At 47.8% G+C, this 12,686-nt stretch overlaps 1 protein-coding gene across 3 annotated transcripts in view; it reads right to left on the reverse strand.

The window, feature by feature from the left end:
• The window catches only part of LOC132821638 (pikachurin), a 110,244-nt gene that overhangs the window by 24,857 nt on the left and 72,701 nt on the right, over positions 1 to 12,686 (reverse strand). For all 3 annotated transcript variants that reach the window (XM_060834361.1, XM_060834359.1, XM_060834351.1), the window contains 5 exons: positions 12,272 to 12,416; positions 11,220 to 11,409; positions 8,320 to 8,445; positions 6,935 to 7,178; positions 1,238 to 1,349 (listed from right to left, as the gene is read on the reverse strand). In XM_060834361.1, coding sequence (XP_060690344.1) covers positions 1,238 to 1,349; positions 6,935 to 7,178; positions 8,320 to 8,445; positions 11,220 to 11,409; positions 12,272 to 12,416 — 817 coding nt within the window. The remainder of the gene's footprint in view (positions 1 to 1,237; positions 1,350 to 6,934; positions 7,179 to 8,319; positions 8,446 to 11,219; positions 11,410 to 12,271; positions 12,417 to 12,686) is intronic.

The following is a 12,686-nucleotide window of genomic DNA, read 5'->3' on the forward strand; positions in this document are numbered from 1 at the left end:
TCTACTTGCCTGGATGCGGATGATGGAGAAAGTGAGGACTGTAGATGCTAGAGATCAGAGTCGAAAAGTGTGGCGTTGGAAAAGCTCAGCAAGTCAGGCAGCATCTGAGGAACAGGAGAGTCAGTGCTTTGGGCATAAGCCCTTCATCAAGGCTGATGAAGGGCTTATGCCCGAAACATCGTCTCTCCTGCTCCTCAGATGCTGCCTGACCTGCTGTGCTTTTCTAGCGCCACACTTTTCGACTCTGGACAGGGATGGTGATGAGGTTCCTTCCTGATACAGTTGACTGACGTTCTGCCGTTTCAGAGTAAAGGTCAATACAGAATCATAAAAAGCAGAAGTAGGACAAGACAGTAGATTTAGATTGCTTACAGTGTGGAAACAGGCCCTTCACCCCAACAAGTCCACACCGACCCTCCGAAGAACAACCCACCCAGACCCAAGCCCTACATTTACCCCTTCACCTAACACTATGGGCAATTTAGCATGGCCAATTCACCTAACCTGCACAATTTTGGACTGTGGGAAGAAGCCGGAGCACCCGGAGGAAACCCACGCAGACTTGGGGAGAATGTGCAAACTCCACACAGACAGTTGCCTGAGGCGGGAATTGAACCCGGGTCTCTGGCACTGTGAGGCAGCAGTGCTAGCCACTGTGCCACCTTAGAGCAATATGGTTGTTAATTTATTTAAATTCCTCTGGCTGAGACGTGAACTCCTGTTCCTGGATGATGAGCCCAGTAACATGGCCAATATATTTTTACTTTTCTGTGAAGAGTTATTGCAGCAACTTACGCTGTGATTTATCAAAGCTATGCCATACACGGTGGCATAGTGGTTAGCACTGCTGCCTCACAGCGCCAGAGACCTGGATTCAATTCCCGCCTCAGGTGACTGACTGTGTGGAGTTTGCACATTCTCCCTGGGTCTGCATGGGTTTCCTCCAGGTGCTCCGGTTTCCTCCCACAGTCCAAACATGTGCAGGTTAGGTGAATTGGCCATGCTAAATTGCCCGTAGTGTTAGGGGCAGGGGTAAATATAGGGGACTGGGTCTGGGTGGGTTGCGCTTCGGTGGGTCAGTGTGGACTTGTTGGGCCGAAGGGCCTGTTTCCACACTGTAAGTAATCTAAGTGACAAATCTTGACTGCCCACCAATCTAATAGTTCTGTGGGATGGAGTGGGGAGTATTTCAGCATCTTAAGTCATCTTGCACCCCATCAACCTGTCTGGAACTCACCTCTGCCATCCCCTCCACAGCGTGTTGGTCATCCACCTGCAGGATTCCATTCTTGGCAGTACGAGACACCTTCGCCTCATGCCATTGGTTCAGGGAAATGGGCTCCTTACTCCTATGGAATGAATTAGATAGACCAATAAACTACACAGGTGGTGCACAGGGAGAAGGCTGAAGGGCCAATGCGTTAGATTTTTTAGATGTATACCATCACAAAGTCATAAACTCATACAGTGCGGAAACAGACTCTTTGGTCCAACCATCCCGTACTGACCATAAACCCAAACTAAACTAGTCTCACCTGCCTAGTCCTAGCCCATATCCCTCCAAACCTTTCCTATTGATGTATTCATCCAGATGTCATCAACCACTTCCTCTGGAAGTTCATTCTGTACAGGAACTACCTCTCTGTGTAAAACATTTGTCTCTCATCTTAAATTTCTCTTCTCTGACCTTAAAAATGTGCCACTATTAACTGACCATGTCTTCTAATTTCTCATCCAAATCATTTCTATAAGTGACAAACAAAAGAGGACCCAGCACCAATCCCTGTGGAACACCGCTGCTCACAGGCCTTCAGTTCGAAGCCACCTCATGTCATGGGTTGGAGGTATTGAGGGCAGAGGTGGCTGGCTGAGGGTGAGTTATATGGGGAGGAGGTGATGTTGAACAAAGTGGGCTTGCGGAATGTGCTGAGATGGGTGGGTAATGAGGAGATGGTGGGACCAGGGGATATGGGACTAAGGTAGGATTGAGTTATACAAAGAAAAGGTGGATCAGGGTTACTGGCAGAAAGTAGAGTTGAGGGATAAGGGTGAAGTGGGATAAAGGGATATGGTGCAAATACAGAAATTATTGTGAAAACCCAGCAGGTCTGGCAGCATCCGTGGAGAGAAAGCAGAGTTAACATTTCAGATTCAGTGACCCTTGCTCGGAACTGATTGTAACTAGGAAAAGATTGGTTTATATGCTGAAGATTGGGTGGATGGAGGGGGACCGAGTAAACTCTAGGTGGGGATGAAGTCCAGAGAGAGAGAACAACAGTTGGACAGACAAAGGAATGGGTAAGGGTCAGCCTGGGAGAATGAATGTGGACTGTTAGTGGCTGACTATGTTTGTAGTAGCTGCCCATGTGATGACCTGGGTTGTGGGGTTGGGATGAGGATATGGCAGAAGGTGCTCAGACTGTAAAATTGTCGCCATTGAGTCGTAAAGGCTGCAGTGTCCCCAGGTGGAAAATGAGATGCCTTTCTTATAGAAAGTGTCAGACAGAGATGTTGGTCAGGGTGCAAGGTGATATGTTGAAGTGGCAGGAAACAGGAAGCTCAGCATCATTATTGTAGACAGAGTGGAGGTGCTTTGCAAAGCGGTTCCTCATCTGCATTTCATCTCCCCGACACAGAGGAGACCACATTGTGAGTAGCCAATACAGTAGACTAGATTGAGCGAAGTGCAGGTAAATAGTGGCTTCACCTGAAGGTATGTTTCGGGTCTTGGATAGTGATGAGAGAGGAGGCAAACGTGCTGGTATTACCCCTGCTGCGATTGCATGCGAAGATGCCATGAGGCTGTGAAGGAGGAGTGGGTCAAGGTGTCCTGGAGGGACACTCCCTGTGGAAGGCTGACAAAGGAGGGGAGGGGAATATTGCCTGATGGTGGCATCCCACTGGAGGCGGCAGAAATGGTGGCTAATGGATGTGGGTGCTGGCTGGTTGGTAGGTGAGGACCAAATGGACCCTATCACTATTGTGGAGGGAAGAGAGGGAGCGAGGGCCAAAGTGCGAGAGATAGGTTGGACACAGCTGAGGGCCCTGTCAACCACAGTGCTGGGGAATCTGCAGTTGAGGAAGAAGCTGGACATTTCAAAGGCTCCTTTGTCAATTGTGGCATCATCAGAAAAGATGCGCAGATACTGGGAAACTGAGAGAACAGAATAGAGTCTTTACAGAAAGCAAGGTGTGAGGCAGCATAGTCAAGATAACTGAGAGAGTCAGTGGCTTTGTAGTGGATATTGGTGACCAGCCTTTCCCCAGAAATGGATACAGAGATGTCAAGGAAGGGAAGGGAAGGGAGGAGTCAGGGATGGAATAAGTGAAGGTGAAAGTGGGGTGGAAATTGGAAGTGAAGTTGTTACATTTTTCCAATTCCAGATGAGAGAGGGAAGCAGCACTGATGATATCATCAATACACAGGAGAAAGAGTTGTGGGTGAGGGCCAGAGTAGGACTGCAACATGGAATGTTCCGCGTATCCCAGGAAGAGACAGTCGTAACTGGGATCTCTGCAGGTAACCATGGGCACCCTTTGACCTGAAGGAAGTGGGAAGACCTAAAGGACAAGTTGTTTAAAGTGAGAATGATCTCAGCCAGGTGGAGGAGGGTGGTGGTGGATGGGGGCGGTATTTTTTCCAGGAGGAAGTAGAGAGCCCTGAGGCCATCCTGATGGAGGATGGACGTGTAAAGGGAGGAAGCTGGAGCCCACAAACAGGAAATTCTGAAACCGACGCAAAGTATCAGAGGAGTTGTGGATTGGACAAGAGGAGGAAAAAAATCGAGTCAAAGCAGGAAGGGATCAGTTTTGTTCGGACAGGTGCTGGCAGAAACGATGGGTTTGCCTGGGCAGTCCTGTTTGTGAGTTTTGGGAAGGAGGTAGATGCTGGCTGTGTGGGGCTGGGACACTATCAGCTTGGAGGCACTGGGGGCAGATCACCAAATGAAGTGAAAATAGTGACCGCTGTAGAGTAAAAAATGAGGTCTGCAGATGCTGGAGATCACAGCTGCAAATGTGTTGCTGGTCAAAGCACAGGAGGCCAGGCAGCATCTCAGGAATAGAGAATTCGACGTTTCGAGCATAAGCCCTTCATCAGGAATGACACAATAATCTGCTGTCGAAGAGTGTGGTGCTGGAAAAACACATCCAGTCAGGCAGCGTCCGAGGAGCAGGACCATCGAGATTTCGAGCATAAAAGCCCTTCATCAGAAACGAGGGGATGGCCCAAGGGGGCTGAGAGATAAATAGGAGGCAGATAGTGCTGGGGTTGTGGTGTGGGGGGGGGTGGGCGGGAGTAGCTGAGAATGCAATAGGTTGATAAAATTGTGTGCGGAGCGGATAGGTGGGAAGGAACATGGACATGTGGGGCAGATCAAGAGGGTGGTGCCGAGTTGGAAGGTTGGATCAGGGATAAGGTGGGGGGAGGGGAGATGAGGAAACTGGTGAAATCCACATACTTACTCCAGGTGTCCGGTGGTAAGGGTTTGGTAGTGAAGGAGGCCCAGGAGCTGCATATCCTTGGAGGAGTGGGAGGGAGGAGTTAACGCGTTTGGCTACGGGGCGGTGGGATTGTTTCATTCATGTGTCCCAGAGATGTTCTCTGACGCATTCTGCAAGTAGGTGTTCTGTCTGCCCAGACCCTCTCCCCACCGTATCCCAGAGCAATGTAGATTTCACCAATTCCCTCAATTCCCCTCCTCCCAGATCAAACCTTCCAACTTGGCACTGCCCTCTTGATCTGTCCTACCTGTCTATTTTCCCTCCCACCTATCTGCTTCACCCTCCTCTCTGACCTATACCCTTCACCTCCAACTTCATCCACCTATTGCATTCTCAGTTGCCTTCCCCCCAGCCCCACCCCCTCCCATTTATCTCTCACCTTGACCCACCCCCTCAATCTTGATGATGGGCTTATGCTTGAGAAACGTTGATTCTCCAGCTCCTCAGATTCTGCCTGACCTGCTGTGCTTTTCAAGCAACACACTCTTCATCTGCAGTTCTGACTTTCCTGCACAATAACCTAGTGTTCCAATGTGGAGTCACGGTCCAGGACCAGATAGGAGGAGGATCTGAGAGGTAGCACACAGCCTCAGCTATGTAGAGGTCAATGTGCCAGACAACAACAGCACCACCATTAAAAGTTGGCTCGGTTACAAAGTCAGAGTTGGATCTGAGATCCATGGAGTACAGCCAGTTCAGAGGGAGATAGGTTTGGATGCGTGAACTGTTGGGGGGGCGGGGGGGATGGTGGGGAGGGGGGGAATGGGAGGCTGGGCGCAGAGAAATTAAGGTCACCAATGTCACATTGGCAGCTCTTGATGAACAGGTGAAGTGCAGGTAAAAGGCCAGAGGGAGAGATCCAGGTGCGTGTGGAGGTGGGTGAAGGCGTCTGTGGGACAGACAGAGGTCTCTTATGAAAAGAAATGTGCATGGAGGCAAAGGCAACAGAAAAAGAGTTCAACATCATGTCATGTAAAGCAATGTAGAATTCCAAACACAAACAGATCAGCCATGAACATATTGAATTGTGGAATAGATTAAAGGGGCTGAAGGGGCTTCTTTTGTTCCTATTCCCTATGTAGCTGTGTAAATTTTTCCTGTCAAGGAGATTTTCCTGAGTCAGTTTTAACAAGAAAGGAACGACAGAACTTGCATTGGAGTAGCACTTCGGGATATTTCAAATTTATACACAGCAGGATCTCACCAACAGCAATGTGATGATGACCCTGTAATGCTTTTAATGTGGTGTTAACCAAGGGCTAAATATAAACTAAGGAGATCACGTGATGAAGGGGTTTCTTTCCAAACTTGTGATTTAAAATAAACCTGTTGGACTATAACCTAGTGTTGTAGGAGTTCTGACCTTGTCCTGACCAGTCCAACACCAGCACCCCCACATCAAGGGCTAAATATTGACCAGGACACTGAGGAGAACCTTCCTCTCTTTCTCAAACAATGTGAGGAAATCATTCATCCTAAACCTGAAAAGACAACTGGGATCAGGGAAGAGGTGGTTACCCTCCGTGACAGCACAATGTTTTCTCAGTGCTGAGTCAATGGCACGGGATTTTGTTAAAATTGGTTTGACTAGCTCAGCTGTGTTAACCATTTACCAGTGTCTCAAGAAGGTAGCTCACCACCACCTTCTTAGGGCATGTAGTGATGGGTAATAAATGCTGACCCAGCCTGCTACCCACGAGCGAATTCAAAAAAAATGTAACTGCCTACCTTCAGTTGCCCCAGTGCGTCAGCACTAAGAAAACATTGTGCTGTCACCTCTTCCCTGATCCCAGTTGTTTTCTCAGGTTTGGGATGAATGATTTCCTAACACTGTTTTGAGGAAGAGCAGGAAGGTTCTCCTCAGTGTCCTGGTCAATATTTAGCCCTTGATGTGGAGGTTCTGGTGTTGGACTGGGCAGGACAAGGTCAGAAATCCAGCAACACCAGGTTATAGTCCAACAGGTTAATTTGAAATCACAAGCTTTCAGAACAATACCCCTTCATCAGGTGATGTCCATGGTTTATATTTAGCTACAGTCCATGTGCTGTATGGAGGCCCACTATACCTTTAGGGAGGGAATTCCAAGCACAGAGCTATAATTCCCACTAACATGAACCATCTCATGAACCCCCTTTGCTTTAAAATGCTTATCAAATGATAGGGCTGCTCTCTCATTAGCAAGAGAGCTGGCTGGGGACGGTTTAACCAGAGGGTCACCATGTCTCAGGCAAGAAGAAAGTTTGAGAAGGTGAGTCATTCACGGTAACCTCAGCCGGTGTTGGAATTGAATCCGCACTGACGGTATCATTCTGCATCGTAAATGTCCTGACTGAGCAAACCGAGTCCCACCTTTGATATACATGGTGGAGGGGGTGATGAGGATTTGGTGGGCAGGACAGGCCACTGTGCGTTTTGTAATTGAACTCTGACCTGATGGTTGCGGTTCCTGAGCCACAGTCGAAGCGAAACTCCACGTATCTGGCCACCAAGTTGAGGGAGATGAAGTCTTTACTGGAGGTGTCGTGGCTGTAGAGGATGACCCCATTGGCAGTCTCAGGGCGGAAGGTGATCTGGAACTCCATGAAGGAGAGGTAATACTGGGGCTCCATTGGCCAAGGCAGGCCAGCGTAGGACATTCTTGACGCATTGAATTGTGGGACCACCAACATGAAAGCTAGGCCACAGAATCATTGGAAACACAAAGAGCAGAGGTTTGAGTTATAAATTGTAAAGTTCTTGCATCAGAAACAGATATATAATCTGAACAGATCTATATTCTGAATTTTGGAATGATCTTAATTCATCGATGGTATGTGGGTGTTGCCCACATTTGTTGCCCAACCCTAATTGCTCTTGCACTAAATGGTTGCCAGAACAATTTCAGACGGCAATTTCCAAGTCAGCCACATTGCTGTGGGTCTGGAGTCACATGCAGGCTAGGCCAGGTAAGGATGGCAGTTTCCTTCCCTAGATGATACTAATGAGCAGGGTGGGTTTTTACAACACTTAAACATTGCGAAAAGGAGGCACGAAGGTGAAGCTTTATACCTTGTGCTCATCAAGGCTGGTTTCAGGTCCACATTAAGCTTCAACCTCATTCCCCATCAACCTACACATAATAGACACACATACACACTCACTGATACTCTCTCACACACACACATATACTGACACACAATGACACTGACCCACAGACACACATACATGCAGACAAACTTACTGACACATGCACAGACCCATAGACACACTCACTGATATACACACACATACACAGACACACACACTCACTGACACACATACCCACAGACTCACTTCCTGATACATACACATATAGACAGACACAAGCATTCACTGACACATATACTCACAGACACACTCTCTGATACATACACATACATACAGACACATAAACACACTCACAGACTCACTCACTGACCCCCTCCACACACACACACAAACGCGTGCGCACTCACTGACATACATATACAGATAGAGTCACTGATACACACACACACACATATTCACTGACTGACACATGGACTCACACATATTGACCCATAGACACACTCACTGACACACATCTACACACACTCACTGACGCATACCCACACATTTGATGACACACTCACTGACATAGATTAACCAACACATTCACTCAGAGCCACTGACACACATTTGCTGATATTGTCACACTGACATACACACAATCTCACAGTGGCACACACTCACTTGCACACTCAGATTCACACAAAGACTCATCAACAATACCAACCAGCATGACGTATGGAGGGAGACGCTGGGTGGGGAGCACATACCTTCCTCGCAATGTTTCCCTCGGAAACCCTTGGGACACAGACACAGGTAAGAGTCAGCTCTGTGGGGGACACAGCTCCCACCGTTGATGCAGGAAACCCTATTGCACAATCCAGCGCTGCACTCCCCTAGGTAAATGCAAACACTGATTTCAGGAGATTGGAAGAGGTTCCGGTGAAGGCAGGAGGACAGAGGGGACACTGTGTGAGGTTTGGATAAGCGGTAACCTCAGGGAAGTCCTCTGCAAGTAAAGTAACCATGATGATGGAGATTTACAGGATTGGCATTGTATCTGAGCTGGACCAGTAAGATCTCTGGAAAGTCCAGAAATATCCTGGAGAATCCCACAGAACAATAAGTAAAGTAAGGCCTGACAATAGGAATACCAACTGTACTGGATTCAGTCCTGGAGATTTGGTCACATGACATACCCCAATGCCTCCTCCCCCAACACAAAGTCACCTGATGCAGATACATTGTCCCTCCGTCCAGTTAGAAGACAAACAAAATTGGAACACATTGGGCTGGTTCTTAACCCTTTCTCATCCTGCCATCTTGCTGACCTTACATGGAGAACTCCTCTGCTCACCTATAGCTCTCACCTTCATCCGAGCGGGCAGCTAGGGGCTCTACTTAACATCTCATCCAGAAACCCGTTCCTCTGGCAGAGTGGCACTCCTCCAGCACTAACAAGTGAAACGTCAGCCTGGATTATCTGTGCTTCAGATCTGAAGTGTGAGCAAATGATCTTCGGACCCAGTCACTACACGAGATACTACAGGAATGGACAAGACCCATTTCCCATGGAGTGATTCCACAATCAAATGCACCTCCCCCCTTCCTCATAACATCTGCAAAGATTTGCCTGAGGAGATATTATGGGATCTACCTGTGCGCAATTATCTGGAGTGGGCTGGGGGGGGGGGGGGGGGTGGAGGATCACCCCTTGACTAAACTCCTGCTGTTGCTACAAAGTCAGTGGCAAAAGATATGGCAGCTGGAGTATAATGTGGTAAAATGTGAGGGTGTCCCTTCAGCAGAAAGAATAGAAAAGCAGAATATTACTTAAGTGCAGAGACCGCAGAATTCTGTGGTGCAGAGAGATCTGGGTGATGTTGGATGAAGCATGCAAAGTTAGCATTCAGGTACAGCAAATAAGGAGGAAGGCAGAGGGCAAGTTGGACTTTATCAAAGGGGAGGGTTGAGTAGTCTTGCTGCAAATGTACAGGTCATTATTAAGACTACACCCAGGGTACTGATCTCTTTAATTCAGGAGGAATCTACTTAACTGTGGATGTTGTTCAGTAGACTAATTCCTGAAGGGGGTTATTTAATGAGATGATTCTTTTGGGTTTGTACTCATCACAGTTTAGAGGAATGAGAGGTGACCTTACTGAAATGTGTAAGGTTTGTCAGAATGTGACAGGCTAGATGAAGGAAAATTGTTTCTCCTTGTGGGAGAGTCTAGGGCCAGAGGGCATCATCTCAGATTTACACTATTGACAGAAATGAGGGGGAATTTCTTCTCTCAGAGGATAGTGAAACTTTGCCACAGAAGGCTGTAGAGGTTGGGTCATTAAATATATCCAAGACTGAGGTAGACAGATTTTTGATCAGTCAGGGAATCAAGAGTTATGGGGTAAAGGCAAAAAAGTGGAGTTGGGGATTATCAGATGGGCTTGACAGGGCAAACTTGATGGGCTGAATAGCCTACCTCAACTCTATGTCTGATAGTCTTATGGGAGGGTGCTGTGATTATGTTTCCTCTCATGGAGGATTCTAGGAATTAGGACCCCACAGTTTCAGAAGAAGAGATCTCCCATTTAGCACTCATATGAGGAGGAATTAATTCCGTTAGATGTTCATTAATCTGATATTCTAATTCGTTTGACTGAATACATTCAAGGCTAAACTTTCTAATGATTGACAGGGAAATCTAAGGTGATGGGAGCAGACAGGAAGTGGAGTTCAGACTACGACCGCATGAGCCTGATCTCAGCAAATTTCTGAAGAGGCTCAAGGAATTTTCATTCTTACGCTGCGATGCCAGGACCCCGATTAGAGTCTGAACCCTCCTGCAGAAAAGAAAAAGCATTCTATTCAAGATCAGGACGATGGGAGGGGATTTTCATGTTCACGGAAGTAAAACTGATATGCTGGCTGAGCCACCATTTATTGCCCACCCCTAAGCTGCCCCTTGAGAAGGTAGTGGTGAGCTGCCTTCTTGTACCGCTGTCCATGTGCTGTAGGTAGATCCAAAATGCCCTTAGGAAGGGAATTCCAGCATTTTGACCTAGAGAATTGTGAATGCATGGAATGCATTGCCAGTGGTGGTGGTGGTGGAAGCAGAGTCATTAGGGACATTTAAGCGACTGATGGACATGCACATGGACAGCATTGAATTGAGGGGTGCGTAGGTTAAGTTATTTTATTTAACATTAGAATTAATCCTCGACACAACATCGTGGGCCAAAGGGCCTATTCTGTGCTGTACTTTTCTATGTTCTATGTTCTATGACACTGAAGGAATGATGAGATTCAACACTATAGATAGTGAGAAACTATTTTCTCTGGTGAGAGAACAGTGGAACTGTCCAGAGTAAGGTGGCAATCTTAAAACTGAATGAAGTCCATTCAAAGCTGGAAGGGCTGAATGGCCTGATCATCCTCCTATGTCTGGGATGACATAAGACCTGTGGCCTTCCAAGGACATTGCCAGTGTAAGCACAATGGACCGAATGGCTCCCCTTTGTGCCATAACACTTCTGTGATTTTGCCAAAGACTTTTCCCTTATCACTGTGGCTGATGGTGAATCCAGGGGGTTTGTTAACACAGCTCAACTGATACTGAGTCACCCAGCCCAGAGCATCCAGCCTCTCTCCCAGCACCACCCACACGTACCAACGTCAGCCCCGCTGACCGCCCGGCCTGTGGGCCAGCCTCGCATGTTGATCCGTCTGCCGTTAATGACCAGTGACTGGACGCAGCCTCGGAATCCCCGATTGGTCCCTGCCACCTTGGCCAACCAATAGGCACTTGGTGCACCGCCAATGTACAATGGTGACCGGAACGTGATCTTAGTGTAGTGTCCCTGCGAGGAACAGCAAAGTCCAGAGTGAGGTGTTGCATCCCACTGGGCCCGATGTAACATGCAAACCTGCCAATCCCAGTAACAGCAATTTCCTCCCATCTCCTTCTTCTCTCTATCAATTCCTTTTCCTGTTCTCCATTCCAATCCTCAGTTAAAACCATTACACCCTAATGATTCTAAACACTTCCCTTTCCTCTCACTCTCTGTTCTCTCCCCTACTCTTTTTCCCTCACCTCTTCCCTTTCTCTTCTTTCCCTCCTGTGTTACCTCTCTTCCTCTACCTCGCCCCTTCTACTTCTCCCATCCTTTATCTTCCTCACTCACTCTCTGCTCTATACTCTCCTGTACTCTCAACAGAGAGTATTTTGCCTATACTCCCAACCTCCCACTCTCTCTGACCCTCCTCTCTATCTTTCTGTCTTTCCCTCTCGCCCCGTTCCCCTTCTCTTGCCCTCTACTCCTTCTATTCTTCCCTCCTGATCTCCCATCCTCCCAATTTCATCTTCTCTCCTACATTAAACCCCATGCCATCCCTCCATCTCTCCCTCCTGACTCCTTTTACATGTCTCCTTCACACTCTTCAATCCCTATCCATCACCCTTCTCTCCCCACTCCCTCATGAATCTCATCCTTGTCCCTTTGCTCAATAACTCATCCCCCTCCTCTCCCTCTCTGCCCATCCTCATTCATAAAGACCCTCTTTCCCCCAATCCCCTTTCCTGTCCTCCATTTTCCCCAACTCTACTTTGCTGTCTCTCTTTTCTCTTGCTCTCTTCCCTCCATTCCTATCCGTCCCCTCCCCCACCATCCCTCTTCCAGTCCCTCCACCACCTGCCCCTACGTCTAGGTGCCGAGAGGTTACCTTGGATTTGCCAGTGACTGGGGCGTCATTGTCCAGGCGTAACCAGCCATTGACACCATGCCTGTAGATAGTGGCTGTGTGCCAATGCCCAGCCTGTACCCTACTCTCACTGACCAAGGCTGCAGCCCCTGTCCCACAATTAAACCTGTTAGGAAACAAAAGAAAGATATGCATTGTCATAGCATCTTTCATAATCCCAATGTGCAACCAGCCATAAAGTCAGGAGCCGTGTAAAGAGTGGATGTCCATGTAAATGCGGGGGCTGTGCAAACTCAGGGGATATATAATTGCAGCACGGCATTGTGCAAATGCAGGGGTTTTGTAAATGCAGAGATAGTCTACATATAGGAGTTATGAAAATGCAGGGGACTGTTAAATGCAATGGACTGTGTAAATGTGGGGTGGAAATGGAAAC

The sequence above is a fragment of the Hemiscyllium ocellatum genome, chromosome 2 (genome assembly GCF_020745735.1).
Source record: "Hemiscyllium ocellatum isolate sHemOce1 chromosome 2, sHemOce1.pat.X.cur, whole genome shotgun sequence".
Lineage (NCBI taxonomy): Eukaryota > Metazoa > Chordata > Chondrichthyes > Orectolobiformes > Hemiscylliidae > Hemiscyllium > Hemiscyllium ocellatum.